This window comes from Chiloscyllium punctatum, chromosome 25 (assembly GCF_047496795.1).
Source record: "Chiloscyllium punctatum isolate Juve2018m chromosome 25, sChiPun1.3, whole genome shotgun sequence".
Classification (NCBI taxonomy): Eukaryota; Metazoa; Chordata; class Chondrichthyes; order Orectolobiformes; family Hemiscylliidae; genus Chiloscyllium; species Chiloscyllium punctatum.
In genome coordinates, this window is record NC_092763.1 from 13,155,215 (window position 1) to 13,172,046 (window position 16,832).

Genomic DNA, 16,832 nt, shown 5'->3' on the forward strand with positions numbered 1-16,832 from the left:
GTGGAGTGCAGAACCCAGGGTCACGATGTAAGGATATGGAATCAACCATTTAGGACTGAAATGAAGTGAAATTTCTTTACCCAGAGAGTGGGAGCTTGTGGAATTCTCAGCTACAGAAACCAATGGAGGCTAAACCATTGTATGATTGCAAGAAAGGGTCGAATATAGAATCTGGGGCTCGAAGAATCAAAGGCTTTTGGGGGGAAAGCAGGAACAGGCTATTGGGTTGGATGATAAGCCATGATCATATTGAATGGCAGAGGAGGCTCAAAGAGCCAAGTCATGTTTCTAATGGAGGTCATAAACTTGTCTGTATTTCTTTTGCAGATATAATGTGGATTGCACCTATGGTAGCAGCACTACTTTTAATTGCAGGTGCAGTTATCATCACTTTAGTGATTTGGCTGCTGAAACAATTTACTTGCTTGTGTTTGGCTAAGTCGCAACTTCCTAAATCTTTGGTATGTAAACCACTTTCTGCATGGCCTAGATAACTGTGTTTTGTCTTCTGGAGTTGTTGTATTATCATTTAGGTTGGGAGAACTTTGGGGAACACAGCCCTTCTGATCTGCCAGTGTATGGGACGGTGCTGTCTAAGGCTCTTTGGTGAATTTCTGCAGTGCATCTTGCTGCTATTGAGTGTCGGTGGCGGAGGGAGTGGTTGCTCGTGGATGTGGTGCCAATAAAATGGGCTGCTTTGTCAATGAGAGCTGAACAATCAGAGAGAGTAGTGGGAGGACTTCTCATGCTCAAGAGCTACCAGCCAATTTAGTTGCTCTGGCAGTTCCATCAATGTCAGAAATAAATAGCAGACACAGATGGTACCGTGAGCATGGTCTCATGGATGAAGACAGCTATGGTGCAATGACCCAGCTTAACTTGGAAGGTTTCAAAACTAGAGGGCATAGGTTTAAGGCGAGAGGGGAAAGATGTAAAAGGAACCAAAGGGGCAACTTTATCACGCAGAGGGTGGTACATGTATGGAATGAGCTGCCAGAGGATGTGGTGGAGATTGGTACAACTACAACATTTAAAAGGCACCTGGATGGGTACATGAATAGGCAGGGTTGAGAGGGTATGAGACAAATGCTGACAGATGGGAGTAGATTAATTTAGGATATCTGGTTGGCATGGACTGAAGGGTCTGTTTCTATGCTGTATATTTCTATTACTCTATAAGTGAAAAGGGAGCTATGAGAGATGAGGGGGGTGGGGAACTGAGTTTTGAAGGTGATTCCCTTGATCAAGCTGACTGCCCTGCAGAAAGGTTATGTTTGGTTGGATGTTAATGGGCTCAGGCAAAGCCTCCTTCTCCTTTTTGGACAAAGCCTGGCTTGGAGGGGGCTGCTGCTTAACCTGACTGTCTGATGCTACTGTAGTCTCAGCGGTGACAAACTCAGGTGGTAGCCATTACTGAGACAACAGGCAGTTCATAGAGAACATGTCGTTATGGAAACAGGCCCCACTGAAGGAAGGTTCGAGTGTGGGAGAGTGGGAAGTTTGAGAGGTGTAGAGGAGGATCAAAGAAGGGATATGACCTTGGTATGGTGCGCCTCTGATGGGGACAGGAGATCACCCCAAAGATGTACGGCAAACTTGTTTTAACCTGCACGTTCTAAATCGGCACTCTCAATAGACCGGCAAGATTTACATACCTAAAGTGCTGGAAGTTTACTGTATTATTGTGATCAATTGTGATATCAGAATAGTCAGTCGAGGGCCGGAGTGACAGCTTCTCTGCTGGTAAATTTTACTTAAGGCAAAGTTGCATTATTAGTTAAGTGATTTATGCTGGAAATAAAGTATAACAGAAATATGCATACCCCCTGCGTTACATTTCTATTGTATTGTGTGTGTTTTTACATTGATTATGTGGATCTCTTGATCGACTGAATATTTGACCAACCAGTATATTTCTGGTCCCTCATGTGCTGGCTAATAAAGAGTTTGCTATACCAACACCCACCTCCTTGACAGCAGCCTGAACAGAAACGTTTGTCAGGTTTCCTTGATTTCCTTTATTTATTGGTGGGATGTGAGTGTCGTTGGCCGGCTGGTATTTATTGCCCATCCTATTTACCCTTGAAAATGTGGGGGTGAGCTGCCTTCTTGAACCGCTGCAGTCCATATGACCCACTGCTGACCCACAATTCCCTGAGAGAGGGAATTTCAGGATTTTGACTCAGCAGTAGTGAAGGAACGGTGATATATTTCCAATTCAGAATGGTGAGTCATTTGGAGGGGATCTTTCAGGTGATGTTCCCATGTATCTGCTGCCCTTGTCCTTCTTGATGGAAATGGTTGTGGGTTTGGAAGGTGCTGTCTGAGGATCTTTGGTGACTTTCTGCAGTGCATCTTCTATCAGGTTCACAGTGCTGCTACTGAGCTTCAGAGGTTAAGAGAGAGTGGATGCTTGTGGATGTGGTGCCAGTCGGACAGGCTGCTTTGTCTTGGATAGTTTTAAGCTTCTTGAATGTTGTTGGAGCTGCACCCATCCAGACAAGTGGGAAGTATTCCATCACACTCCTGACTTGTGCCTTGTAGATGGTGGACAGGTATTGGAGACTCAGGAAGTGAGTTACTCACCGCAGTATTCCTAGCATCTGACCTCCTCTTGTAATCCCCAAACTCTTGTAATCCTCTTGTAATCCCCAATTGTTGATCAGGTGCTGCTTGATAGCACTGTTGATGACACCTTATATCAGTTTACAGATGTCCGAGAGTAGACTGATGGGGTGGCATTTGGCCATGCTGGATTTGTCTTGCTTTTTGGGTACAGGACGTACCTGGGCAATTTTCCACATTGTTCAGTGGATGCCATTATTATAATTGTACTAGAACAGCTTTGATAGAGGATAAATAAGTTCTGGAGCACAAATCTTCAATACTATTGCTGGAATGTTTAGATTAGATTAGATTACATTACAGTGTGGAAACAGGCCCTTCGGCCCAACAAGTCCACACCGATCCGCCAAAGCGCAACCCACCCATACCCCTACATTTACCCCTTACCTAACACTACGGGCAATTTAGCGTGGCCAATTCACCTGACCTGCACATCTTTGGACTGTGGGAGGAAACCGGAGCACCCAGAGGAAACCCACGCAGACACGGGGAGAATGTGCAAACTCCACACAGTCAGTCGCCTGAGTCGGGAATTGAACCCGGGTCTCTGGCGCTGTGAGGCAGCAGTGCTAACCACTGTGCCACCGTGCCGCCCACAAATGTTGTTAAGGCCCATAGTCTTTGCAGTATCCAGTGCCACCCATCATTTCTTGATATCACATGGAGTGAATTGAATTGGCTGAAGACTGCCATCTGTCATATTGGGGTGAGAGGAGGAGGTCAAGATGGATCATACCCAGGGTTGATGGTAATGGTTGAGTCGGGGATACGCTGGGCCATGAGACTGTAGGTTGTGCTGGAGTACAATTCTATTGAGTTGATGGCTCACAGAGCCACATGGATGTCCTGTCTTGAGTTGCTAGATCTGTTCAAAGTCTGTCCCATTTAACACAGTGGTAGTGCCACATAACATGATGAGAGGTATTCTCAATGAGAAGGGGGGACTTTGTCTCCACAAGGACTGTGCAGTGGTCACTCTTACTGATACTGTCATGGATGGATGCATCTGCAGCCAGCAGATTTGATGAGGTCAAGTTTGTTGGTTCCCTCGCCACCTGCTGAAGCCTATCAGCTATTTAGATTTAGATTTAGATTTCTTTGTCATGTGTTCTCGAGTACAGGGATGCAGAGGTGCAGCGAAAAGTACACAAAGCTGCCATTCTTCACCGCCGTCTTAATATGCAAGAAACAGGATTAAAACAGAAGCAGAAATAAAAGAAGCACCCAAAAGGAAATGAAATGTCCCGATCACTTCCCTGCCTCCACCATGAATCCTCGCCAGCAGACAAACAAAGCCACAAAGTCCATCTCTCAGGGGTTCCCTGAGACCCTGCATACTACTACAGCTGGAACACTGCCCAAGCTTTATCTGTGGTACTGCTGCTGAGCTGCTTTCCATGGTGGACATTGAAATCCCCCACCCAGAGTACATTTTGTGCTTTTGCTGCCCTCAGTGCTTCCTCTGAGTGTTGTTCAACATGGAGGAGTACCAATTCATCAGCTGAGGAAGGATGGTACGTGGTTTCCTTGTACGTGTTTAATCTGACACCTTGAGACCTCATGAGGTCTGGTGTCAATGATGAGGGCTCCCAGGGCAACTCCCACCCGATTATATGCCACTGTGCTACCACCTCAGCTGGGCCTGTCTTAGAGGGGAAGGACCTATCCAGGAATTGTGACAGTAGTGTCTCTGACATTGTTTCTGAGGCATGATTCTGTGATTATGACTCTGTAAGGTTGTTGCTTGACTAGTCTGTGAGACAGCTCTCCCAATTTTGAAATAGCCCCCATATGTCAGTAAGGAGAATTTTGCAGGGTTCGACAGGGCTGTTTCTGTCTTTGTCTTTTCCGATGCCTAGGTCAATGCCAGGTAATTTGTCCAGTTTCATTTCTTTGAGACTTTGTAGCGATTGATACAACTGAATGGCTTGCTAGGCTATTTTAGAGGGCAACTGAGAGTCAGCCACATTGCTGTGGCTCTGGAGTCACATGTAGGCTAGGCCAGGTGAGGATGGCAGATTTTTTTCCCTGAAGGACATTAGTGAGACAGATAGGTTTTTCCGACAAACATCATTTAAGGAGGTCAGTAGTCCCAAGGGTGGGCAGATTCCCCCAATGCCTCCACCACTGAGTAGCCTCTTGGGAAAATGGGATCGCACTTGGGGGCCATATGCTACATTTGTGGACACCCCCCCTCCAATTCCCTCACTTTCAAACACAAGTATGGGTGTGTAAAGTCCACCTACATGTGTATTAATAAGAAAATCAAATGGCATACCTGAGGATACATGTAATACCCATGAAGAACTGAATGCCATCTGGAGAAGAGAATTAGTGGAGAAAGAAAATACTTCTATTGAAGCATGTAGAGCAGTGTGCTTCCCTGTGCTTGAAAGGTTGTTCGGATTGACTGACAGCACTTAAGGATGGGTCAACCTCTCACTGAAAGGTAGAGTCCCACACTTTCTGCTCATTTAGGTCTCCAGCAATGCATATTGGCTGGGCTTTTTCAGGTCACCTAGCATGGAGGCAATGTTTGCAATGTGGGAAGGGTGGTACACGTCTCTTCACTGACCCGTGAAATCACACTCGATAGATTTACATGTAAGGTTAAAGCTGATAAGAGTTATGGGATTCTGGTCATCATCTGCATGAGACGTGCAAGTGTATTCTGAGTGGGATCTTTTATCCGAGGTACAGCAGTGATATGTGTGATCAAATACAACAGGAAATGAAGACTCCCAAAATGTTTTGACTCCAAGATCATTTTAGGTAACAGCTAAGTCTAATACGGTAGATTAGAAAGTGGTTTTCCTCTAACAGATAGATTAGATTAATTTATAGATAACAAGATATTGTTTTTTACATGTTACAGATTACACTGATATGACAGACATTGGTACAGAGATTCTGAGGTGGCCCAGACAGATGAGTTTATTATTGTGGGTGGAGTTTATGATGCTCTTCAGCATTAAGCCCTGCAGACTGTCAGTCCCATATACAACAACAACCATCATGGCCATTTGCCCCATTGCAAGATTCTCTAACAGCAAAGAGAGGGCAATTGAATGACTGCAGCCCCAACAACACTCAAGAAGCTTGATGCCATCCAGTACAAAGCAGCCCACTTGATTGGCAATGCATCTACAAGCATCCACTCCCTCCACCAGCCATGCTCAGTAGCAGCAGCATGTACTGTCTACAATATGCACAGCCGAAATTCACCAAAGATCCTCAGACAGCACCTTCCAAACCCATGACTACCTTCAGCTAGAAGGACAAGATCAACTGATATATGGGAACATCACCAACTTGAAGTTCCCCTCCAAGTCACTCACCATCCTGACTTGGAAATATATCACTGTCCCTTCACTGTTACTGGGTCAAAATCCTGGGATTCCCTCCCTAAGGGCATTGTGGGTCAACCCACAGCAGGTGGACTGCAGCAGTTCAAGAAGGCAGCTTCTCCCCTCCACCACCAGGGATATATTTCCCTCCCCACCCCTTTCCGCCTTCTGCAAAGACCGTTCCCTCCGTGACTACCTGGTCAGGTCTATGCCCCCCTACAACCCACTCTCCCATCCTGACACCTTCCCCTGCCACCGCAGGAACTGTAAAACCTGCGCCCACACCTCCTCCCTCACCTCTATCCAAGGCCCTAAAGGAGCCTTCCACATCCATCAAAGTTTTACCTGCTCATCCACTAATATCATTTATTGTATCCATTGCTCCCGATGCGGTCTCCTGTACATTGGGGAGACTTTGCGCCTCCTAGCAGAGTGCTTTAGGGAACATCTCCGGGACACCCGCACCAATCAACCACACCGCCCCGTGGCCCAACATTTCAACTCCCCCTCCCACTCTGCCGAGGATGTGGAGGTCCTGGGCCTCCTTCACCGCCGCTCCCTCACCACCAGACACCTGGAGGAAGAACGCCTCATCTTCTGCCTTGGAACACTTCAACCCCAGGGCATCAATGTGGACTTCAACAGTTTCCTCATTTCCCCTTCCCCCACCTCACCCTAGTTCCAAACTTCCAGCTCAGCACTGTCCCCATGACTTGTCCGGACTTGTCCTACCTGCCTATCTCCTTTTCCACCTATCCACTCTACCCTCTCCTCCCTGACCTATCACCTTCATCCCCTCCCCCACTCACCTATTGTACTCCACTTTCTCCCCACCCCCACCCACCTCTAGCTTATCTCTCCACGCTTCAGGCTCACTGCCTTTATTCCTGATGAAGGGCTTTTGCCCGAAACATCGATTTTGAAGCTCCTTGGATGTTGCCTTACCTGCTGTGCTCTTCCAACACCACAAATCCAGAATCTGGTTTCTAGCATCTGCAGTCATTGTTTTTACCCTACCCGATTGAATGAATTGTCAGATCCAGAATGAAGTAGCTGAGAGGCGGTCTTCAGTGTATGGATTTTTGATCAGCTGTTTTTCTGGCGTGACTAGAATGTAACATAGCACCTGTGACCCAACACCAAAGAAAAACAAGTTTGCATATGGATTTATCACAAACAAGTATTTAGCAACATGTATTTAGCCACATTTAGCACACGGCATTTTAGAGGCATGAGGAAAATGATTCCTAAACCAGACAATGCTGTGAGGTATGCCATTCCAGCGTTTTACCCTAGCAACACTAAAGGAACAAGGATGTGTTGCTATAAACAGGAGAGGAAGTAACACAGCCCTCCTCTCTTTTTAACTCCAGTCAGTTGCAGCACATTTTTGATTAATTTCAATTTTTCAAATTAATTTTGTGGCCTGAAGGCACTGCTGGCTGGGCCAGCATTTATTGTCCATCCCTAGTTGCCCTTGAGAAGGTGGTGGTGAGCTGCCTTCTTGAACTGCTGGAGTCCACCTGCTGTGGGTTGACCCACAATGCCCTTAGGGAGGGAATCCCAGGATTTTGACCCAGTAACAGTGAAGGGACAGTGATATATTTCCAAGTCAGGATGGTGAGTGACTTGGAGGGGAACTTCAAGTTGGTGGTGTTCCCATATATCAGCTGATCTTGTCCTTCTAGCTGAAGGTAGTCATGGGTTTGGAAGGTGCTGTCTGAGGATCTTTGGTGAATTTCGGCAGTACATCTTGTAGACAATACACACTGCTGCTACTGAGCATGGCTGGTGGAGGGAGTGGATGCTTGTAGATGCATTGCCAATCAAGTGGGCTGCTTTGTACTGGATGGCATCAAGCTTCTTGAGTGTTTTTGGGGCTGCACTCATCTAGGAAAGTGGGGAGTATTCCATCACACTCCTAACTTATTCCTTGCAGATGGTGGACAGGCTTTGAAGATTCAGGTGATGAGTACTCTCTGACCTGCTCTTGTAGCCATTGTGTTTATGTGGTGAGTCCTGTTTTAGTGTCTGGTCAATGATAACTCCTAGAACGTTGATAGTGGGATATTCAGTGATGGTAACACACCATTGAATGCCTAGGGGCAGTGGTTAGATTCAGTCTTATTTATGATTGTCATAACCTGGCATTTGTGTGGCATAAATATTACTTGCCACTTGTTAGTCCAAGCCTGGATATTGTCCAAATCTTGTTGCATTTGGGCACAGACTGCTTCAGTATCTGAGGAATCACAAACAATGCTGAACATTGTGCAATCATCAGCGAACATCCTCACTTCTGACCTTATGATAGAGGGAAGGTGATTGATGAATCAGTTAAAGATGGTTGGGCTTAGGACACCACCCTGAGGAACTCCTGCAGAGATGTCCTGGAGCTGAGACGACTGATCTCCAACAACTACGACCATCTTCTTATGTGTCAGATATGACCCTAGCCAGTGGAGAGTTTGGCCCGTGATACCTATTAATTGCAGTTTTGCCGGAACTCCTTGATGCCACACTCCGTTGAATGCAGCCTGGATGTCAAGGACTGTCGCTCTCACTTCACCTCTGGAATTCAGCTCTTTGTCTATGTTTGAACCAAGGCTGTAATGAGGTCAGAGCAGAATGGCCCTGGCAGAACACAAACTTGACATCAGTGAGCAGGTTATTGCTGAGCAGGCGCAGTTTGATAGCACTGTTGATGATACCTTCCATCCATCACTTTACTGATGATGGAGAGTAGATTTGTCCTACTTTGTATGTACAGGACATACTTGGGCAATTTTCCACATTGTCGGATGGATGCCAGTGTTGTAACTGTACTGGAAAAACTTGGCTAGGGGAGCAGCTAGTTCTGGAGCACAAGTCTTCAGTACTATTGCTGGAATGTTGTCAGAGCCTGTAGCCTTTGCAGCATCCAGTGTCTCCAACCATTTCTTAATATCACGTGGAGTGAATCGAATTGGTTGAATGCTGGGGTGAGAGGAGGAGGCCGAGATGGATTATCCACTCGGCACTTGGCTGAAGATTACTGCGAAAGCTTCAGCATTATCTTTTGCACTGATCCTCCAGCATTGAGGATGGGGATATTTGTGGAGCCTCCTCCTCCAGTGAGTTGTTTAATCATCCACCACCACTCACAATTGGATATGGCAGGACTGCAGAGCTTAGATGCAATCCATTGGTTATGGGATCGATTAGCTCTGTCTAGCATTTGCTGCTTATGCTGTTTGCAATGTAAGTAGTCCTGTTTGGTGGCTTCACCAGATTGACACCTCACCCTCAGGTATGCCTGGTGCTGTTCCTAGCATGTCCTGCTGCACTCTCCATGGAACCAGGGGTTCATCCCCTGGCTTGATGGTACTGGACGGGTGGGAGATGTGCCAGGCCACAAGGTTACAGATTGTGCTGAACTACAATTCTGTTGCTGTTGATAGCCCACAGTGCCTTATCATGGATCCCCAGTTTTGAGTTGCTAGATCTGTTCTGAGTCTGTCCCAGTGATAGTGCCACACAACACGCTGGAGGTTATTCTCAATGTGAAGGCAGGACTGTGTGGTAGTCACTCTTACCCATACTGTCATGGGCAGAAATATCTGCAGCTGGCAGATTGGTAAGGATGTTGTTCCCTCTCATTGGTTCCCTCTCCACCTGCGGCATACACAGTCTTCAAAGTTTGGTAGAAGATTTGTATCTCGGGTGCTCGTTGTTGTGGTTCTGTTCACCGAGCTGGGAATTTGTCTTGCAAACATTTCGCCCCCTGTCTAGGTGACATCCTCAGTGCTTGGGAGCCTCCTGTGAAGCGCTTCTGTGCTGTTTCCTCCGGCATTTATAGTGGCCTGTCTCTGCCGCTTCCGGTTGTCAGTTCCAGCTGTCCGCTGTAGTGGCCGGTATATTGGGTCCAGGTCGATGTGTTTGTTGATAGAGTCTGTGGATGAGTGCCATGCCTCTAGGAATTCCCTAGGTAAAAACAATGACTGCAGATGCTGGAAACCAGATTCTGGATTAGTGGTGCTGGAAGAGAACAGCAGTTCAGGCAGCATCCAAGTAGCTTCGAAATCAACGTTTCGGGCAAAAGTCCTTCATCAGGAATAAAGCTTTATTCAGCGGCAGCACGGTGGCACAGTGGTTAGCACTGCTGCCTCACAGCACCAGAGACCCGGGTTCAACTCCTGCCTCAGGCGACTGACTGTGTGGAGTTTGCACATTCTCCCCGTGTCTGCGTGGGTTTCCTCCGGGTGCTCCGGTTTCCTCCCACACTCCAAAGATGTGCAGGTCAGGTGAATTGGCCATGCTAAATTACGCATAGTGTTAGGTTAGGGGTATGGGTGGGTTGCGCTTCGGCGGGGCGGTGTGGACTTGTTGGGCCGAAGGGCCTGTTTCCACACTGTAAGTAATCTAATCTAAAGTTAACTGCATGAAAATGAAGGAAAGTTTGATTCCAAGGTTTTCCTGAGTGATAGACAGTGGTGTTTAAATGCCTGAAAAAACTTTGAAACGCAACAGTAAACACATACAAACCACAGGTAAAGAGCTTACAAAGAAAGTGGAGGATGGTGGCAGAGGAGTCATTAGTACAAAGTCTGTGAGAAGATTTGTAGCTCGGGTGCTCGTTGTTGTGGTTCTGTTCGCCGAGCTGGGAATTTGTGTTGCAGACGTTTCGTCCCCTATCTAGGTGATATCCTCAGTGCTTGGGAGCCTCCTACGAAGCGCTTCTGTGATCTTTCCTCCGGCATGTGTAGTGGTTTGAATCTGCCGCTTCCAGTTGTCAGTTCCAGCTGTCCGTTGCAGTGGCCAGTATATTGGGTCCAGGTTGATGTGCTTATTGATTGAATCTGTGGATGAGTGCCATGCCTCTAGGAATTCCCTGGCTGTTCTCTGTTTGGCTTGCCCTATAATAGTAGTATTGTCCCAGTCGAATTCATGTTGCTTGTCATCTGCGTGTGTGGCTACTAAGGATAGCGGTCGTGTCGTTTCGTGGCGAGTTGGTGTTCATGGATACGGATCGTTAGCTGTCTTCCTGTTTGTCCTATGTAGTGTTTTGTGCAGTCCTTGCATGGGATTTTGTACGCTACTTTGGTTTTGCTCTTGCTGGGTATTGGGTCCTTCGTTCTGGTGAGTTGTTGTCTGAGAGTGGCTGTTGGTTTGTGTGCTGTTATGAGTCCTTGTGGTCGCAGTAGTCTGGCTGTCAATTCGGAAATGCTCTTGATGTATGGTAGTGTGGCTAGTCCTTTGGATTGTGGCATGTCCTCATTCCGTTGTCTTTCCCTTAGGCATCTGTTGATGAAATTGCGTGGGAATACATTGTATAGGTGTTCTTCTTCCTCTTTTTGCAGTTCTGGTGTGCTGCAGTGTGTTGTGGCCCTTTTGAACAGTGTCTTGATGCAACGTCTTTTGTGTGTGTTCGGGTGGTTGCTTTCATAGTTTAGGACTTGGTCTGTGTGTGTGGCTTTCCTGTAAACCTTTGTGGTGAATTCTCCGTTAGGTGTTCTCTGTACCATCTCGTCTAGGAATGGGAGTTGGTTGTCCTTTTCTTCCTCTTTAGTGAATCGGATTCCTGTGAGTGTGGCGTTGATGATCCGGTGTGTGTTCTCTATTTCGGTGTTTTTAATGATTACAAAGGTGTCATCCACATCTGACCCAGAGTTTGGGTTGAATTTGCGGTAGACTGTTTGTTCTAATCTTTGCATTACCACTTCTGCTATGAGTTCAGAGATGGGTGAGCCCATGGGTGGGCCGTTGATTTGTTCATATATTTTGTTGTTGAATATGAAGTGTGTTGTAAGGCACAGGCCCAGTAGTTTGAGTATGCCGTCTTTGTTGATAGGTTCAACGTCCTGTTGTCTGTTATGTCTGTCCAGCAGGTTAGCTATTGTTTCTCTGGCTAGGGTTTTGTTGATAGAGGTGAACAGTGCCGTTACATTGAATGAGACCATGGTTTCTTCCTTGTCTATGTGTATATTTCTGATGATGTCCAAGAATTCCTGTGTCGATTGTATAGAGTGACTGGATCCGCTGATCAGGTGTTTCAGTTTCTGCTGTAGTTCTTTGGCCAGTTTGTGTGATGGTGTCCCTGGTAGTGATACTATGGGTCTGAGTGGGATGTCTGATTTGTGCACTTTCGGTAGTCCATAGAATCTGGGGGTGTTGTTGCTTTCAGGTTTCATTCTTTGTAGGTCAAACCTAGTTATCTGTCCGTTTTTTTGTAGTGTGTTGTTTATCCTATTGATGAGCTGTGGGGTGGGGTCAAACTCCCTCTTTTGGTAGGTGTTGGTATCTGCAAGTAGTTCTTGCGCTTTTTCGATGTACTCTGCTTTGTCCAGGATGACCATCATTCTGCCTTTGTCTGCTGGTAGTATGATTATGTTCTTATCGTTTCTTAGTGATTTTAGTGCTTCCCTCTCCTTGGTGTTGAGGTTATGTGTTTGTCTTTTCCTTGTTATCAGTGGTACGATACTTTGTCTCACAGTTTGTTGTGTCTCTTCTGTCAGTCCATTGTTCCTGAGTGTGCATCCTGGTGCTGCTGGGAAGTCTGCTGTCTTGGCGTCCCTGTGGTTATAGTTGAGTCCCTTGGCCAGTATTGTTCTTTCCATGTCTGTGAGCTGTCTGTGGGAGAGGTTTCTAACCCAGGTGTGTGTTGTGGTGTCCTCTCTGTTGTGGGTTAGTTTGGTCATTTTATCTTTTAGTGCCGTTTTTTTGCGGTGTGTGGTCCTGTTCCGTCCTATGGTGACGGCCTGTTCTATGGTCCGGGTCCATTCCTGATTGGTGGTTTTTGAAATTAACGATTTTTGGCATGCAATTTTTTGCCTGTATTTGTGAAGTCTGTTGTGAGCGTTTGTAATCATTACCTGGATCATCCTGAATCTGTTCTGTCTGGCTGTGTCCCTGGCTTGTGGGTTGTTGACTGGTGGTCTGTATCTGACACATGGCCACGAAACGACACGACCAGCTGTCCTTAGTAGCCACACATGCAGATGACAAGCAACATAAATTCGACTGGGACAACACTACTATTATAGGACAAGCCAAACAGAGAACAGCCAGGGAATTCCTAGAGGCATGGCACTCATCCACAGATTCTATCAACAAACACATCGACCTGGACCCAATATACCAGCCACTGCAGTGGACAGCTGGAACTGACAACTGGAAGCGGCAGATTCAAACCACTATAAATGCCGGAGGAAAGATCACAAAAGCGCTTCACAGGAGGCTCCCAAGCACTGAGGATGTCACCTAGACAGGGGACGAAACATCTGCAACACAAATTCCCAGCTCGGCGAACAGAACCACAACAGTCATTAATACAGGCAAGACAGTGAAGGGCAGTTTGCAATTTTTCAGTCTTTGAGTTGTGAGAATGAAACCTGAGTCATGTCAGCTAAAGCAGGCACTGACCAGATAAACTTACAACCCCTGGATTTGTTGTTTCTGGGGCAAGCTGGAACTAACCACTTTGATTCACATGCACTGGTTTCCTGCAGTGGAAGTATTTGGGGAGATTTCTCACCTCTCTCCCATATAATTCTACTTTTTTAATGGCATTTGGCAGCTTTGTCTGGCCTCCATTTTTGCCCAGTTTTGTCTCTGGGCTTTTTACCTCTCCCTGTGATCATGAATGAACTGTGGCGGTTTCCCTGAGTTAATATGCTTGTGTGTGAGCTCATAATCACCAGCCAGAACTACTGCTTGTTTTGGCCTTTCAACCCCCTGTTCCTTGACATGAATTGGAAAGAATATTGAGATTTTGAACTCCACAACGAGAATGACCTCATTATGGTAGGATAATTTTTAGGTGGCTTTGGTTTTAAGTGCATGGACTCACTGGTCAAATGTGTGTTGCTAAGGATATTTGTATTTCGCTCTTACTGGCAAACGCTTAAAATAATCCCCTTTTGCTGCCTCACAATCAGTGTCACTGCCCACAGTTAAGAAGGAGTAAACTCATAAGCTTTCCCTGTCAACCTGCTCTCTCACAGCACAATGCAGTGATGGTCAGCTATTTTAACTGATGTGCTACTCTTCAAAAGAGATAAAGGAAGTATCTTGCTCTGGTGCAGGCCATCAGATCCAAGGGAATTGCTACCATTTAATCCTATTACTTTCCCTGGTATTTGGTGTAAAGTGATAGTGTTTTTTGTAAGTTCCTCCCTCCTTTATGCTCCTTGATTTTCTGCAATTTTTGTGATGCTCTTTGTGGACTGCTGCTGTGAATGCAGATTCAAAATTCTTGTTCAAAGTCTTTGCCATTTCCTCATTTCCTTCATTAATCACTCAGCTGCCCTGCTAATGGGGCCAAAGTTTGCTTTTCCTGCACTTTCCTTTTCCAAACTTGCTAAAGCTATTACAGTTCGTTCTTTATGTCCTGAAATTTGCAAACAGAAGTCTAATTTCTCCCTCTTTGTTCGAGAGTGAGAGAGATAATAATCCTTGGCCACAGCCCCTAACATTCATTGGGTTGTCAAATATCCGATCAATAATCCAAATAAATCTTTGTCCATAATATTGAGTTATAATTCAACAGATATTTTCCTTCTCCAGCAAAAGTTCATCGACAACCACAAATAACTAAGGAAATATCTTTCTCATCGGAACAGGCCATTATTTCTGAGGAGTTGCACGTGAATCTGCAATGCAAGGAGTCAAATGAGAATCCAGAAGGTGATCACATTTCATTTCTTTTGAATGATGAAACCTCAAATGATTATCAGTTGAAATTTCAGAGCACAGATCCTGCCCAAAACTTACAGCTCACCACAACTAACTGTTCAACTGACATGGGTGAAAATGCTTCCTACCAAAGTAATAGTTTCAATAGTGGAAGTTATGAATGTAACTGCCTGCCCTTTTCCAATAATGAGCCAGATGCCTGCACCTATAGGACTGTGGGTGACCTTCCAAACTACCTAACATCATCCTTTGAAGATAGGAACAGTACAAGCATTACACAGCAGAACAGCCCTGAAAGTCCAATGCTCCATAATGTACAGTCCTGGTCAAGTTTAAGAGATGATAAAGAAGCCAGAAGCAGCAATGCTCTTGAAAATGACCCAATAGGAAAGACTTTGCAATACAACTTCAGTTCATTCCAAGAAACTCAGGTAGAGCCCATGAGCATAGAGCTTTGGAAAAGTGCTGATGTTCCTCTAAGTACAGTAAAACTTTGTTTTAATGATGATTCTGATAAAGACGATTCTGATGTGGATGCTTATGGTGATGGAATCTCCAACTTGTTAAAAACCAAAGACTTGTGTTCCCAATGTACTTGTGACTTGACAACAGCTGATGATCAGACTCGAAATAGCAATCTGGAAGATCAAGAACAATTCACAAAATTCACTCAATTTATAAATGACAATGAATTTCAGGGCTTGGGTAAAAAGCCAACCTTTCATACCTCACCATCTGACTGTATGCAACTCTCTGGATATGAGCCACATTGAAAATTATTTGATGTGTATAAATGAACGAATGTTTGGGCTTACCTCAAAACCAGAAAATGTCTTTATATTCATTTTGTTTAGGATATCCTGACTTTTGAAATTGGAAGAAATCTTCAACATTTTTTCTGGTTTCTAGTTTAAAGCATTTGTATTTTCTAAGTGATATCTTGATATGTTAAACATTATTAAGAGTATCAGTATCTATGTCAGCTTTTCACTGTTACTGGTCCAGAATTTGTAACATTGCAGCTTGGTTATGTTTAAACAAATTCTCATTTCCTTTATCCCCACCCTTTCTTTCCTGAATGCATTGATGTTTTGTAGAGTTAAAAGTGCGGAGGCAATGAAGTGACCATGATTCATAGCAGACAATATCAATATTGAAGAATGGGTTTTGCAACAAAAGGCAACTTCTAAGAAAGTAACCTGGAAGAGATTGAAAAACTATGACTTCCTGTTGTCTATATATATGGGGGGGGGGGAATATTGGTCAAGGGACTTGGAATAGAATGGCACTGCCAAGGGTAGGAGAAGAAAAGTGCTTAGACCAGATGGGAAATACACAGTGGTAAGCAATGCAAGTGTACTAGGATTGGAAGATGACTGGGTGACTGGCGAGAGGGACTGAAGAAGGTGGTATATCACTTTCATGGGGATCCCAAATACAATGGGAGAAGCCAAAAGTAGAAACTGGTATGGCTTCCAGATCCATTATTAAAATTCCACATCTGCACACGTGTTATTGGTGGGTCATAGCAAGCCATCAAGAGAAGAAACCATCTTTCATTGTCCTTGTCCTGACCTAGGGGTGTTGACAGAAATTGGAATGATCCTATCCATACCAACCCTAACTGAGAACAGTTAACCTTAGCATAATCCAAGGATGAAGTCTAATCTGTACAGCAATGCATTGTATAAAATCAGAGAAGGTTCAGCTACAGTCAGAAAACCAAAGCGGACATCAATTTTGTTCATATGAGTAGTAAATTATATTGTAATTATATGAAAGAGAATTTGGAGAAATACATCTTATTTATTTTATGTCCAATGGTCACAGTGTGTCAATAGCCCCTGAGGCTTTTATGGAATTGTTTCTACGTAAAACCAAGCCACCTTGCATTTGCCAATTATTTGACTTAACCAAAACATTTGAAGGGCATTCTCTATTCAAATAATGACCAAGATTTTTGATGACTGCCCCTCCAGACTTCCATCAGTTTGTTGAAACAAATGAACACAAGAGAAAATGTTGCTTATTTGACAGCTTTTTAAAAAATATATACTTTTATTAAAAAAAAGATTTTTTTTCTTTTGAATATTACATCAAATATAAAACCAAACAATTCAAACCAAACAATATTAAAAAAAACAAACCTGCTAATGACATAAATAAATATCAACTAATCAATAAGCT

The 16,832-nt window shown here is 44.8% G+C and overlaps 1 protein-coding gene across 3 annotated transcripts in view; it reads left to right on the top strand.

Moving 5' to 3' along the window:
• The window catches only part of LOC140495700 (uncharacterized), a 47,208-nt gene extending 30,749 nt beyond the window's left edge, over nt 1-16,459 (top strand). For all 3 annotated transcript variants that reach the window (XM_072594696.1, XM_072594698.1, XM_072594697.1), the window contains exons 8-9: nt 328-461; nt 14,573-16,459. In XM_072594696.1, the coding sequence (XP_072450797.1) occupies nt 328-461; nt 14,573-15,418 (980 nt within the window). In that variant the 3' untranslated portion in view covers nt 15,419-16,459. The remainder of the gene's footprint in view (nt 1-327; nt 462-14,572) is intronic.
• The last annotated feature ends 373 nt before the right edge of the window (nt 16,460-16,832 follow it).